At 40.4% G+C, this 15,509-nt stretch overlaps 1 protein-coding gene across 1 annotated transcript in view; it reads left to right on the forward strand.

Moving 5' to 3' along the window:
- The window catches only part of LOC149288263 (FERM, ARHGEF and pleckstrin domain-containing protein 2-like), a 28,428-nt gene that overhangs the window by 1,487 nt on the left and 11,432 nt on the right, over positions 1-15,509 (forward strand). The window contains exons 2-13 of the mRNA XM_089492002.1: positions 1,900-2,004; positions 3,622-3,664; positions 4,252-4,330; positions 4,409-4,506; positions 5,043-5,157; positions 6,593-6,740; positions 7,885-7,980; positions 8,208-8,371; positions 8,677-8,745; positions 9,491-9,548; positions 10,239-11,144; positions 15,057-15,143. Coding sequence (XP_089348128.1) covers positions 1,900-2,004; positions 3,622-3,664; positions 4,252-4,330; positions 4,409-4,506; positions 5,043-5,157; positions 6,593-6,740; positions 7,885-7,980; positions 8,208-8,371; positions 8,677-8,745; positions 9,491-9,548; positions 10,239-11,144; positions 15,057-15,143 — 1,968 coding nt within the window. The remainder of the gene's footprint in view (positions 1-1,899; positions 2,005-3,621; positions 3,665-4,251; positions 4,331-4,408; positions 4,507-5,042; positions 5,158-6,592; positions 6,741-7,884; positions 7,981-8,207; positions 8,372-8,676; positions 8,746-9,490; positions 9,549-10,238; positions 11,145-15,056; positions 15,144-15,509) is intronic.

Raw genomic sequence — 15,509 nt, forward strand, 5'->3', positions numbered from 1 at the left:
AAGGCGCCCTATTGTTTGCCGTCAGCGGAGGCCGTGTGATGAGAAAATGTGATTGTGCATTTTAATACAGTACGGGCTTGTCTGCGATATAACATCTTGGAACTTGTATAGAGGGCAAGAGTGGTTACATGTGTAATAAACACCGCTTCTGTGATGCAGCAGAAAACCACAGCGCCTTCAATAAATAGAGATACATCTGTGCAGGAAGAAATAGTATTATTGTAATAAGCCTTGTGATCACTTACTGGGTCAACCTAATCCTACAAATTGCCGCTGCCTAGACTTCCAAGGCATTAGCGGCCTGTTATAGATATATAGTTATAGTAGATAGATATATAGTTATAGATAAATATATATACCGGTAGTTATAGATAGGTATCTATCTATCTAACGTCCATACGGAAATGAAGGTAGCATTCTGATAACAAGTTTGATGATTTTGTCAGTACCATGGGGGGGTGCATTTTATAAGCTGCACATAGAGTATTAAAAAAAAAAAAAAACAACCCTAAGAATCATTGTATGATTAACTTCCCCAGAGGTGAACAATAAAACACCCCAGTGTAGAAGCTACATGCCCAAAATAATTAATTTTCTTCCTCAATGGTTTTGTCATGCTGCACTTACATCATGCTTCCATATTTGGGCACTTCCTGTTATGATGATGAGGCAATGAACATGTGGCCCATTCAACCTAAAAATTGTATTTTGACTGTAGATTTTGCATGTTGGTGGTGCAGACAGAGATTGACAGGTATCAGATCCTGATTTGATATCGGTGTAATGCAGACTTTCTTTTGACGCAGATATCAGTGCTTATCATGCTTATAGTGTTCTCCTTGGCATAGAACTGAATTTCACAGCTTTAAAAAAGCTAATAAATCCCCAAAAAGCAGTACCTCTATTATTCTATCTTGCCTACTTTTGCTAGTCCTCTCACAACCAAAAGAAGCAACTTACTGTCTGGAAGGTGTTTTTCCTTCTTGGATCCACCCAAACTTAGAAAAGTACTTTTTTCTTAAGGTGGCAAGTTCCAAAGGAAACAGAAACCCACAACGTTAGCATGTAATATTAGAAAATATTACATGCTAACGTTGTGGGTTTCTGTTTCCTTTGGAACTTGCCACCTTAAGAAAAAAAGTACTTTTAGTGCTAATCGCACTTTAATTCTTGGTTTTGCTCACATCGGGGCACGTGTTAGTTAAAAGGAGCGGCGGCGTGTGTTAAGATCCGTGGGGTTAACCTCATGGAATTTGTTTGGCTTCACACGAGCTGATTCTGTGACTTCCATTAGTGAGGGAATATTCTGAATTCCAGAGAGAATTGCGTCCATATGCTTAGGGCCGCTTTATTTAGAACACAAACATCTCTTCCGTGGTTAACCCTTCTGCTCCCAACCATGCTTTTTATATTGAAATGAATTAGATGAAGCAATTTTTCTTGCCTTTTTTTATTTATGTTGGATAATCCCGTGCTGTTTAGTGCCAGGCCTCTCGGGTAGCAGGGTTACCCTACTGGATGGCCACATTGCTTTTCAACCGGGCCACTTTCCAGGGATCTTATTGACTGCATCAATGGCCAGTAATAAATGAAGTCCTAAATTTACTTTTGTTAATAAAAACAATATGCCTTTTTTGCTATGATTTTATATACCAAATGTAATGCTTTATGTCAATAAAGATGTCGGGTATGAACAGGGCTAAACAGCCAAGGCTTTTATGATTTTGGCTCCTGGCCTAATGTTTTTTAACTTTACCCTTTATTACTTTTAATATTTAATTTGTCTGAAATCCTGCATATATGTGCGAGTCCCTGGCCTTACGGTTCTTTGTGAATATGGTGCTTTTTTTTTTTTTTTTTTTTTCTTTTCTTCTAACAAGCCCTCTCTGTCCTCCGCAGCCGAAGACCACAGGACAGGCATTGCTGAGCCAACTGTTCACTCCTCTAAACGTGGTGGAGACGGACTATTTCGGGGTTGAGTTCCAGACGGCACACTCGCACTGGGTATGTGAAGTTTCTGCGTGTTGCGATAAGTGTTAAAATTGTTTCGTCTTCACCTTGTGTAACCGAACGCTGCCGATGACACGTGATGACTTCATGCCATTTGTCTCGCTCAGGGGCCTTTCAGGTTAAGTAGATGTTAGGATCTTGGAACTGCTATTTTAAATACAGGCTTAATGTGTCTGTTGCTGGGTAGAAGCTGCTGCTTCTTGTGTAAATATAAAGTGAATAGGCCTAGCGTTTTTATTTAGAACAGTATGGTAAAAATGCACAGATACGGTTAACAGAACAACTATAGAAATGTTTGGGGATTTTGTATGTTTGTTTTCTGGGGGGAAAAAAGAAAAGCAGAGAAAACTTTCAAGGGTCAAATTAAAGGGCAGTCCTGGGTACCCTCACCTGTAAAGAAGGCACATGAAAGTATTTTATGAGTCTTTTAGTATGCGTTCTTCAAGGTGCAGAAAATTAAAGTGGCGCGCAGACACTTTAATTCTCTAGAAAAGGTATAACGACGCGCGCAGCCACTTTAATTCTCTAGAAATGGTATAACGACACACGCAGCCACTTTAATTCTCTAGAAAAGGTATAACGACGCGCGCTGCCACTTTAATTCTCTAGAAAAGGTATAACGACGCACGCTGCCACTTTAATTCTCTAGAAAAGGTATAAGGACGCACGCTGCCACTTTAATTCTCTAGAAAAGGTATAACGACGCACGCTGCCACTTTAATTCTCTAGAAAAGGTAAAACGGCACACGCAGCCACTTTAATTCTCTAGAAAAGGTATAAGGACGCACGCAGCCACTTTAATTCTCTAGAAAAGGTATAAGGACGCACGCTGCCACTTTAATTCTCTAGAAAAGGTATAAGGACGCACGCTGCCACTTTAATTCTCTAGAAAAGGTATAACGACGCACGCTGCCACTTTAATTCTCTAGAAAAGGTAAAACGGCGCACGCAGCCACTTTAATTCTCTAGAAAAGGTATAACGACACGCGCAGCCACTTTAATTCTCTACAAATGGTATGACGCACGCTGCCACTTTAATTCTCTAGAAAAGGTATAACGGCACACACTGCCACTTTAATTCTCTACAAATGGTATAATGACGCACGCAGCCACTTTAATTCTCTAGAAAAGGTAGAACGACACATGCAGCCACTTTAATTCTCTAGAAAAGGTAGAACGACGCGCGCAGCCACTTTAATTCTCTAGAAAAGGTAGAACGACACACAGCCACCTTAATTCTCTAGAAAAGGTAGAACGTTTGTGGGAATTCCGTTTTCACTCTAATAAAAATGGTTTGTCGTGACCTTTGCGTCCTCCGCTGCTCATGAAGCATGTAGTTTACATGTTTATAAGTGATCTTTTAAATCTCTAGTTTCCCCACCACCTCCTCTCTGGCTTCAGCAATAAGCGATGGGAGTTTGAATCCTCGACAAACACATTCCTATTAAACGGATTTCAAGCTGATGGCTCCTTACGGATATACAGGGAATAAAACAAGGGAGAGGCCTAGTACTTGTTACCGGATCCACCCGTAGCATTCTGGTTTTAATTATTGCAATATAGCTCCGCAAATGCTCATAAAAGTAAAACTTCACTGTTTTGTGCTTTTAGGTGTGGTTGGAACCTCTGAAATTTGTAACCAAGCAGCTGCGCAGTAAGTAGAACATCGTGTGTGCGAGTGAAAATACACAGATCTTTCTATATTAAACGAGAAGATGACGGACGCAAAGCACTGGCAGTAGGCTCATGTTAGCCCATAAAAAAAAATCTTTTAATAGAAGACCTTTGATAGTAAATCTGACCACTTAAAATTTGCATCAAAGAATTTGAGCATTCACTTTGCTTCCGTTGGCGGCATATTACATGTGCTTATGGCTGGCCCTTCTCCCCTTCTTATTTCATACAAGTGTTAATTGGTTTAAAGTGAACTTGCCAGAAGCAAGTATGTAGATGATGGCATCCTCAGGAAAAATGTCTAAATATGTAAAATCAAACGTTTTGCTAGTTATACAAAACACATGCGGTTCAGAGAGTGTTTTTGGTTAGTATATGGTGATTAGATTAATTGCATGATAGGTGTAAAATGCCATATTTTGGCTCGCATGTCTCTATTGTGCGGAGGTTTTCAGTGCTTCTGTTTCCATAATTCCTACTATGTTAGTTACCTGTAGATTGTTTCAATGTTACAGTTTTAAGAAATGTTTCTGAACAGAGTTCTTATTGTTACATTTATTTGTACAGAACCAAAGAACGCCAAAATGCGATTGGCTGTGAAGTTTTTCCCGCCTGATCCTGGTCAGCTACAGGAAGAATACACAAGGTTGGGCACCGATCCATGCAACATATTTTGTGGCCCAATAACTAAGCAGAACGTCATTTAGATTGTGTTTGTCTTTAGGTACCTCTTTGCCCTTCAGATCCAAAGGGACCTGGGTGATGAGCGGCTGACCTGCAGCGATAATACGACAGCCCTGCTTATTTCTCTGCTAATGCAATGTGAGTTTTGCTTGTTTTTTAGGGATTTACTTAAAAAGGGGGGGTTCTGTGGATTGGGGTGTACCTTTACAAGACAAGTTTACAATGATCAGTCCTTGGATCCCTGTATATGTGAATGCATGCTACATTCACCGTTTGGGCGCAGCTGCCCGGGGTGACCCGGAGTGTCTCGCTGGGCTGTGCACTAGGATTCACAAGCACGTGCGATACAAAAGAAGTGTTATAATAGCAATAGAAGAGGGTGCTCTCTCCTATGACGAATTGGCCATGGCTGCGGCAGCCAGAATAAGATGAAAATCTTAAACATTTTGCCAAAATGTAGATACATGCTTTGAAAACACCGATTACCTGTTTGCGGTTGTTGCAGCCCAATGTGTGATGTCACTAGTGTGAGGTAGGATCACAGAGCATTTTAGTTGTACCTGCAAAAAAACTTCCTAAAATCCGTGTTTTGTATGGTGTGATCTTGCTGATCAGCTCTGGGACTTTCTCACACTTGTTTGTTGCTGTAGTGTCACATTCATTCTCTTTTGCAGCTGAAATTGGAGATTACGATCAGAAGACAGATCTGGAACATCTGAAAAGCACACTTTATGTGCAGCGGCAGCATAGCCTGGAAGAACGGATTTTGCAATGTCACCAACAGCACATGTAAGGCAGAATGTTATTAGTATGTGTATGTATGTATGTATGTATGTGTATATGTCAGCAAACAGAATATAACTTACCAACGGCCAAGACAATATAACTAAAACTCTGTTAGGCATTGATAGATTGGTAATCTTGAATGTTGATAACATCTTTAGATCATTTTAGTTTAATCCAATGTTTTTCTATTTTCTCACCAACATCCAAACATATGATTACACTATTTATCAAAAGGATTGTGATGTACTCGGTTTAATGCAAAATTTTTATTGTTTCATAAGATAGAAGTACACACAAAATAAGGGAAGGTGAACAAAGAAAAGAAAAAAATAAATAAAAAAGGGGGGGGGACGTAAGGATGGGAGGGGAGGGTACACAGAAAACATACAGTAAACACCTGTCGCAGCAGGGTAAAGTAAGGCACAGAAAATATCGGCAGTAGGAACACAAATCTCCCACACATCCTAACACCTCAGGGCCTGTGTCGCAGGGTCATTTAAGAAGCGTGACCAGTAGAACCAGAGACGCTCATGCTTATCAACCCGGTTAGTAGACCTAGCCACCAAATCCTCTAGTTGGCGTACATTTTCCACTCTCCCGACCCATTCTTGCAGCCATGGCGGAGTCGGCGAACCCCAGTGCAGGGGAATTAAAGCTTTGGCCTCATTTAACAAATGCCGAACCACCGATTTCTTATAAGCTGATATTGACAGAGAAGTGTGATGCAGCAAACAATTAACAGGATGAAAAGGAGGAGGAAAATCCGTGAAATGGTGTAAAGTGTCATGTACGGCTTTCCAAAATGGGACAATAAGGGGACAGTCCCACCAAATATGGAGGACGGACCCACCCTGCGACCCACACCTCCAACAGAAACCGGGGCAGTCAGGAAATATAGCGTGCAGACGCGAAGGCGTGCGATACCACAATGAGAGAAGCTTGTATGACATCTCCTGGGTTTTAGTGCTAATGGAACACCCATGCGTCAGCACAAAGATCTTCTCCCATTCAGCCCTAAACAATGACACATTAAATGCCCGTTCCCACTTACCCACATAGGGGGGCAAGGGATCATCTGTGTGATGGACAAGGACCCGATACAACACAGAAACACCATGGGACGGGAGGACATCTCGCAGATGCAATGATTCAAAAGAGGGGGTCACACAATTCTTAATCTGTAGTGTTAATGTTTGAGGTCTCAGCAATAGATCAAGCTCCCAGAGAAAGGAGATGTACATATATCATCAGCTCATGTTTGGCTCATGTGGTTTTCCAGTCCTTGCAGCCATTATTAAACTGTTGCCGTGGCTGGATTAATGTCGCTGTCACCGTAACGCTTGCCTTGGGGTAGGATGTGCGGATAACACTCCCTGTTGATTTCTCTTCCACTCGTGTTTCAAGATGCTTTGTGCTGACGTTACTTCTGTTCCTACAGCGGGATGTCCCCTGCGGACGCTGACTTTCAGATACTTGAGATTGCACGGAGGTTAGATCTCTATGGAACACGTTTCTACCTGGCCTCCGACAAAGAAGGTGCCAAAATTAACCTGTCTGCGTCGCATACGGGAGTACTTGTTTTCCAGGTAAGCGCTTGCAATGCTTAATAGAACAGAGCTGATGGCACTGGCAAATGGGTAAAGCAAACACATGCCTGTTTAATATCGGACATCCAAGGCGCCTCGGGTCATTGGAGCCAAAATCATTTTATATCTGTTTGTCTTATGTGTCTGTTGACTATGCTAAGAGATTCTGCCTGTTAGTGCCAGCCGGGTTTAACAGTGCAAGTAAATGACTAGTAGTATGCTTTGATGTTGTGATGTACTATATGTGGTCTTTAGTTTTTGTTTGGCGAACATAGGAAAATATTAAATTTAATTTCTGGACTCTGGGTCCTCTTCTTCATATAGAAAAATATGGTTATTTAAAGGGACAGTCTGATGTTCCAAGCAGCCGTACCAACGACGAATGTGCGTTAAGCTACTTTATAAGTACTTTTAAGATGCGTTCGTTAAAATGTTTTCAAAAAATAAAAACTTAGGAGAAGCAGTATGCCTCCCCTGAGGTTTGTTTTTTTCGCGCCACTAATTTGGATGACCCCCCCCCCGGCCCTCCCTGAGCCTGACACATCTGCATGACAATCTACAGAATCCCTCGACTAGCAATAGGGTCCACACAGAGATTCAAAGGTATCCCTGGGCTATTAAATGCATTAAAGTGCAGAATTAAGGGCCGGCAATCGACCCCGGCAAATCCATCTTAAGTATGTCAGTTTTTTTAGTTGCTCAGCTCTCGGTAGACCAGGGGTGTCCATATTTGCTGTGGGGTTTTCAGATTTGGCCATGCTGAAGCCCAGAGGTGGTGTCTTGGTGTTTCTCCTTCATAAATGGTTTGTAGGCTACAAAGTCAACAAGCAGCATTTAGAAGTCTGCTTCCCTCGGCCTGTACCAGTGACTTGAACCTCCCTGCTAAATCTTCCAGGCACGGAAATGTAATGTTGGGAGTTCAAATTCAGTATAATTTGAATAGCAAAATATAATTTTTAATTATTGGTACTTCCCCGTGACTGAGAATATCACTTACCTGGTATGCTCTTAGACGCTCTTGGAATAGTTTGGGCATTGCTAGATTCTAAGAGGCTTTATTTTTGTAATGGTGCGTAGTATATTTAGCATCTTTCACCCACCTTGTTTTTGTCTGATCGTCGCTGTCCTCTGTTTTATCTCACAGGGCAGCACAAAGATCAACACCTTTAACTGGTCAAAGATAAGAAAACTCAGCTTCAAGAGGAGACGTTTCCTTATAAAGCTGCATCCAGAAGTTCATGTGAGTGCTTCTAAGATATTATGTTTCGTTTAGCTCACTGTTTTTTCTTGTACATTTTCAACTTGAATTATTGGTTGCATTTATAAAGTGCTCCCGAAAAACATCACTGCAGAAACCTTAGTGGGCCAGACAAGTAGGAAAACACTTGAGTAATTGTGTCCTCCTTTACTATCGAATTGACTGGGCTGCTTCTGATGGTTCTAAATACGTCATCTGTGTCACCACAGGGTCCGTACCAGGATGCGCTGGAGTTTCAGCTGCCTAGCAGAGACATGTGTAAGAGGTTCTGGAAGATCTGTGTTGAGTATCACAGCTTCTTCCGTCTCCAGGATCAGCCCAAGCCCAAGTCTAAAGCAGTCCTCTTCAGCCGAGGATCGTCATTTCGGTACAGGTAGGCTTTGGGAACTGAACAGTGCAGTTTGGCTCATCCATACCGGAACCCACTTCACTCCTACCCTTTTGTGTGAACGTGCAGAGAGAAAATTATATCGATTAAATGTCAATATTTTATAAACCCTTTTAGCCTATTACCCATTTATAGCAGGAATAAGAAAAGTTGGTCCTCTTGGATTCTTGTATTAAAATGTTTTTACTCACGTTTAACCCCTGGCAGTGCTTGTAAATTATTATCCCACAAGAGACTACATGGTGGGAAGACTCTTTTAAATTTTTTTATTTATTTTTTTGTTCTTTCAGTGGGCGCACACAGAAACAGCTCATAGACTATGTGCGGGACAACAGCCTAAAGAGACCCCCTTCTGAAAGGTTGGTTAAAAAAAAAAAAAAGGTTGTGATGTCAGAGGTTTAAAATATCTCATTTGTACCTGATGTTTTTAAAATACATTTTTAAAATCATTTTATCTTTAGGTATATCAAAAAAGTTGATGTCTTCTGCATTTGTTTATTTGCACTACCCACACGAGGAAATATCAAAAAAATGATGACCTCTAAGCAAAAATACAGTGATCACACTAAATCCCAATGATCACACTTTTGTAGACTGGAATGCAATAGTTCCTCTTTGATAATGTAGTTTCAAAACCATATCACTTCACACCATCATCCTCTTCTATAATGATAGTCTAAGTGAACGTCATGAAGGCACGGAGCTTCTTTTCCTTAGTACTGACTTTTTTAAATAATCTGTGCTCTCCCCAAAATGAAACTTGCTTAGTTGCTAATTTTCCACATTCTCAGCACCAGAATTGAATCTCTCTGAAAGATTAAAAAAAATTGTTTTGGCGCTTGTGATGCTTTACTCCAGCAAAATCCCATTACTTTTTTTCCTATACACGGGATAATTGTTCTTGTCTAAGTTTTTTATGTTTTAGTCAGTATTAACATTCTTTGTTGTGGTGCATTCCTTGTTGGGCTTCGTCTTGTTATGCTTTATATCCCCCTTATAGGATGTGTTAATATTTGGGCTTCTGTGATACCTATTGCTGTATTAATCGAGGGGCTTTGGTGTGTGAATGGGATTGCCCTGACTGCCATGCTCTCTGTTCTGCAGGAGACACAGCAAAGCCAGAGTGTCCCCTTGCACTGTGATCCCTGACTCTCCAAAGCAGGTGCGTTTAGCTATACAGCACACAGGGTACCTCTTGCTTTGCTGTCTCTTTTTTACTTGGGACTTTCTTAAGTGCTCTATCCATAGATAGATAGTGTTTTTCTGTGCTTGCATACAACTGTCATGCCTCCTCTATTTACCATTTTCTTTGACCGCCTAGCATTTCCTTCATAGTAGATGTTTCACTTGTGTTAATGTATTTGTCACATGTCTGACTCCTGACTCTTTTTGGCTCGTTTAATCGTGATAATGATATTTTGTCCACTTGTTTGTTGTAACCTCCCTGCATTAAGCCTTGGTTGTCCTTGATAATCGCTCAGTTAATACTTCTGTGTGCCAGGCCATTCTTACCAAAAATCAGTTGTAGACTGTTCCCGCCTATGTATGAATAGTGCTTATTTACCTTAAGGGACAAAAGGAGCTAATAGTAAGAGTCATAAGTATGTAGACATCTCTTTAAATATCTTAACCTTTTATTAAGAACTTCTGAAATACATCAAGCGTGTATATGAGCCGCCATTAATTTTAGCTTCCCACTGAAAACAAGAACTGTATGGTCAAAGTTGGATTTGAGGTAAACAGTACTTTTGCATAAATGTCGAGGTATCTGTTATCGTTTGACTCTTGTAGTGTTTTTTTTATTATTATTTAAATTTTCCCTCTAATTTTTGGTTTTCCTTGATATTTGCAGAACCTTTTTTTCACTGAGAGTGTGACCGTTCCTGCATCGCCTTCACCGCCTTCCCTGGCACCTTATTCTACCCCAACCGTCCCTTACCAGAAGCGCCAACCTAACAATGATGTCAACGTAGATACTCCACCACAAGAGGAACCTTCCCACAGAGATCCCGAGGAAGCAAGACACCCAACAGCATCACCAATACAAGGTCTCTCCCCACAACCCAACCCTTCTTTACATAGTAGACCAGATTCAGGAGGTATTAATGATGTAGGAAAATCCCAGCAGGGTGAGAATGTCAGATTGTGGGTGTCAGAGGCTTCTGACTCCCTCCTACTGACCGAAGAGTTTATAGATGATGATCCAGCTGACATATCTTTTGGCGGTGGGGCTGAGCTATACTCATACAGTGGCAGAGAGGTGTCTCCTATCCACGAGGACCTTCCACCAGACGAGTTTTACTTGGAGGAAATGAACGCAAGAGATTTTAATGGCAATGCAAGGCCTACAGATGCTACAGAGTTGTTTGAAATGAAGGCCCAGGCTAGTCTCATGCAAAGCCTCTTAAGCCCTTCAGAAAACAGTTCCTTACTTCAACATCGTTCTGAGAGCAGTTCTCTGCTCCACCATCGTTCAGAAAGCAGCTCCCTCTCCAACCTCAACGGGATTCCTCCTTACTCTCACTCTGCAAACCACTCCACTGCTAGCTCTATGATAAACTTCCCGGCCTGCTCTGTGCGCTCTGAATCTAGCTCTGCTTTCCAGTTTGGAGACATCTTGGACCAGCTGGAACAGCTGAGCTATCCCCCGACAACAACGGAGGACTCGAGCAGCTCTGAGGGAAATTCGTGGGACTCTGAGGAGGAGACGCCCCTAGATATCAACTTATTTTTCAGCAATCCTTTAACAAATTACCATGTAAACTTAAATCAGTTCGGGATTCAGGATAAGAGGGACATTCCAGACATATGATTAATATGGGTTTCGGTACGTTTCCGGTTCTCCTCATGGCTGGGTGAATCTCTTACTGACTCATCTGTGCTCATGTGAAATTATTATATATCTCCATTCATTTTTTTAATCTCTTCCAGTATATATATATATATATAACATTGCAGATTGAGCTCAACCTGAAGAGCGTGATGATATTTCCTATTACTCGGCCAGTGTAAAGAAAAAAACAAAACAGTATTGGGTTTGTTTAGTTACTTTCTAAATTATACTGAGGTATATAGAATGACATCTCTATCATTACTTGTTTTCCTATTCCTTTCCATACATATTTTATGACACTACTTATTAACATACCATTTACTTGTGAAGCATCATTAATTTTATATCCCTCCTTACTCTTTGTACATGTTACGATGGCAGAAGACCTGGATCTTATTGGTCTAAGCACAAACTTCACATATCCTTATGTAGTCATACATGCGTGTCAGTATGCTTACTATGCACTCTATGCGGTTACTGCACACTCCTCTGCACACGTGTGGCACTCTTGGGTCTTCTTCATGGCAACCGGGTGCAGTTTCTTATAGAAAGATTTGATACGATTATTCACAGATCATATACTGTACTTTCTAGTATTTTTCTCACAAGTTTGAGTGAAACAGCAGAACCCTGGACTCTATTTGCATAACTATTTGCCAAAGATAAACACGGGAAAGAAAATACTGCTTCAGTGTTTAATGAAGAACGAAACCAATCTGGCCTAGTTCTGTTGCGTTAATACCCCTTTTTGATATAACTGTGCCAAACAGGCTTTACTTTGGTTTCTGTATAACCATTAAGCGTGGTGGTGGGAAACATTAACTATAAAATATATAAACGATTTTTATCTAGGTTGTAAATTTTTTTCCAGTTGCATTTTAAGCGGAGCACAAAATTTGTCCTGAATATCTTACAATGTAACAAACGTGTCTGCTAATCCTTAACTACTCTGCCGATGATTTTGGTATTCAAATTGTTTCCACAAAACATCTGCTCATCAAACACATACTCTTCAAAATGAAGAATTGAAAAATATGAGCACATTGCAGAAACCAAACGGTCTATTAACGGCTTGACAACCGTGAGCATGCACCCCGGCACTCACTTAGTGACACATCTAACCGGTGTTTCTTGTTGTATCGGTCGCCTTAATTACTGCTCCGTTCCATTGATTTAGTTTCTTGAGTAATTTGAGGTTGCTCACCTTTGTGGTTATCCGGGGCCATGCTCAGCTCATCAGCAGTATCAATATCGAAATCCTTTATCCATAATTGTTTTTTTGCACTGGCATTACAGCTTAAAAGGTCCTACAAGTACAAGGTGGCCTACACGTTTGAGCCCAAAACTCGTTTCCTTTCACTCACTTCTGCAGGTTCCTCTTGTACCTCTTAGATCTATTAACCGCATTGCATGGCTTGACCTGCGGTGGTGCAGACGGTAACCTCGTTACTGTATAATACTGCAGGGCATCCTCAGCACGCACATGCACAGGCATTGTCACCTAAACAGTCTTCCCTAAACTAAATATTGTATGTAGAAAAATAATATACATTAATAGCCATATCATGTCACTTTATACACAGTTAATTTAACACTTTCAATTTGCACTTCAGAAATGTACAGTTTTTGTTGATCGTTGCTTAATATGGAATATTGAAGCTTATTAGTGTTACATTTAACCGTTGAAATATAGTCACAACTATACAATGTGACAATGTGACCATAACCTCTACTCTGCTCTAGAAATGATAGATATGGACCTTCAATGGTTCAGAGAACTTTAGACTTCCCAAATAATTTAGTAATCCTTGTGAAATTAATCATTTTATTCTGTTCAATGACCTATTATGCTAATGACCGGAAGCATAAAGCCGCTGAAATGTATACATTGTGCTTTCGAGTGGAGTTGGTGTCTTATTACGTTGGTCAGAGAGAGTGTCTGTGTTGGCATCCACTACATCTCATACGATCTGCTATTTAAGATGATCATTGTTATGATTACTACATGATGTGTTGCTGAGATTTTTATTTGTGCCTTATTGTGATTTTTTTTTTTGATTTTTTTTTTTTTAAACATATTAGTGCCAATTCCCTATTTTCTTTAGGAAAGTAAAACTTTCCTAAATTACATTTTTACATTTTAACATTGTTTAATACTGAATGTACCTGCAATAAAACAAGGAGTGTTGATGCTCTCCTCTTTTACTTAGCCTGATGCTAGTGTTTTGTGTCTTGATAAATTAGTAACAGATAATGTAAGAGAACGTCTAGTCTAAAGTGTGTCTGTTTACTAAAGCAGGTGGTAAGTGAGCTTATGAAATATATATAAGGACCCCGGACATGTCATGACATAAGTGGTACCCTCTTGTTACGAGAGAGATCCTTGGGTTCCACAAAGGGATGTCTAATAATATTGCACTGCTGAAAAAGTAAATAACTTAATACCTTAAGTATTCTTGAGAAGCCCATGTTTTTGGGCAAATGCAGTTAACATTCAACATCAAGAAAGTTCTAAGTTCTTCACAAAGTATCCCTGGTTGAGCGACTGTCCTAAACAATGTTCGGTAATTTAATAACTAGAGGCTCATGGAATCTCATAATATATACTATTTGCCATAAAAACAAAGCCCCCCCCCCATGAGAGGAATGATGTATTTATAGCTGTACATATGAATATATCAATGCTTTGACGTGCTAAAAAGGGTTCCCTGCAGCACATCTTATTAAAGTTTGTGTGGATTTTCCGAACTATACTTTACCAAGGGTTATACCTAAAATAATTACAGAGTGCCATAAAAACAAACATTGGAGTAATTATTTTATTAGGAAGCATGGAAGTCTCTGTGCAAAAGAGGAATCTATCAATCTTACATGTCGTTAGAGAAGAAAAACATACATGTGGAAAGATCTAGAAACATCATTCCAATATACATTTAATCCTTTCAGTGTTTGCTGTCCACCACTGCCTCCTCCACCCTTCAAGGCAAAATGTCCCCAGAACTAGCTTCTATTAAAATGACACTAAATGCAGTGTGTGGATCTTGGAGCATTCAGATACCTTCCGTGATAAACCAAATTTTCATACTTGTTTCACCGCATAAGTTGCTAATAAAAGCGCTTGCCATTTAGCTCCTCTGAAGTCTAAAATGAACGAGCGCTTCCTTCCATCTTCAAATTGAAATTTGGCCGGCGTTTTTAGATAATAAGGGAGAGGTGCCATATGCGTCTAAACCCATAGGGCACGGTTCGCTGTAAGGTGGCCTTGGATTTGCTCCTGCGTACGTCTATCTTGAAACTGATGTTGAGCAACATACAAAACATTGTGGAATTCCAACTTTGGTGAGTCGTCATCTGCAGAACCCTCTGTGTTCTCGATCTGCGATTGTACTTGACAATTCTCTGTATTCCAAGCTTCTTTCCTTAACAAAGATCTCTGACTCGGTGGATTTTTAGCTTTTCTTCTTTTGATTACTTTATCCGATGACTAATCAGACTTTTGAATGCTGCGTCTTTTTGCATGTACTGTATCCGTATAATTTGCCTGAGGGTCACAGTGTACCCTTTTCCGCTGCATGGGTGTCCGCGCTTCTTAACCACTCTTGGTGTACGTTATTGCAAATCTAGGAGCTCCTCTTTGTGCGGTCTTTCTCTTAACATTCTCATTACGTGTTAACATCTGCTGTGATAGTCCAGTTAATGCGATCACCAAACATAGTTAATGGACTCCACATCAGCACCCTTCTTAACAAACTAACATCTCAATGTCTCTGTGTCTTCATCTGTCTAGGGTGTTATCTGTCTCCTGTGACTCTCAGTTTACCCTCCTCTAATGTCCAGACGGGCATCTCTCCTTTACCGAGTCCGGCTTTAAGTGACAGCGGTAGTGCCAGAACCGATGATTTAGAGGAGTCTTCTGAGAACAAGGTGAGAGATCGCCAATGAGCTTGCAGATCAAAGTAGTAATTTGTGTTGTTAATATGTTAATACGTAGTCATCAATGGGTTGAATTTGTTTCTGGGACCTCTGCAGAAGTGTCCCATGATAATTCTCCATAACAAATCATGATGTGGTGCAGCAGATGACACTTTTGCTCCACTGCTAACATATTAGTAAAGCACTGTACTTTGCAGGCGATTACCCTAATTAGTATCATTTAATTTGAAGTACTTTTGTTTATGAAAATAACATTTTGCTTTCCTTGCATATTTGTTGATATCAGTTAGCCATATTCTATAGTTCAGCTCACCTTGCTTCCGTGCCGCTGTCCTGTTTACACACTGCGTTGGCTTA

The sequence above is a fragment of the Sceloporus occidentalis genome, unplaced genomic scaffold (genome assembly GCF_023333645.1).
Source record: "Sceloporus occidentalis isolate IW3139 unplaced genomic scaffold, rSceOcc1.0.p SCAF_53, whole genome shotgun sequence".
Taxonomy (NCBI): domain Eukaryota; kingdom Metazoa; phylum Chordata; class Lepidosauria; order Squamata; family Phrynosomatidae; genus Sceloporus; species Sceloporus occidentalis.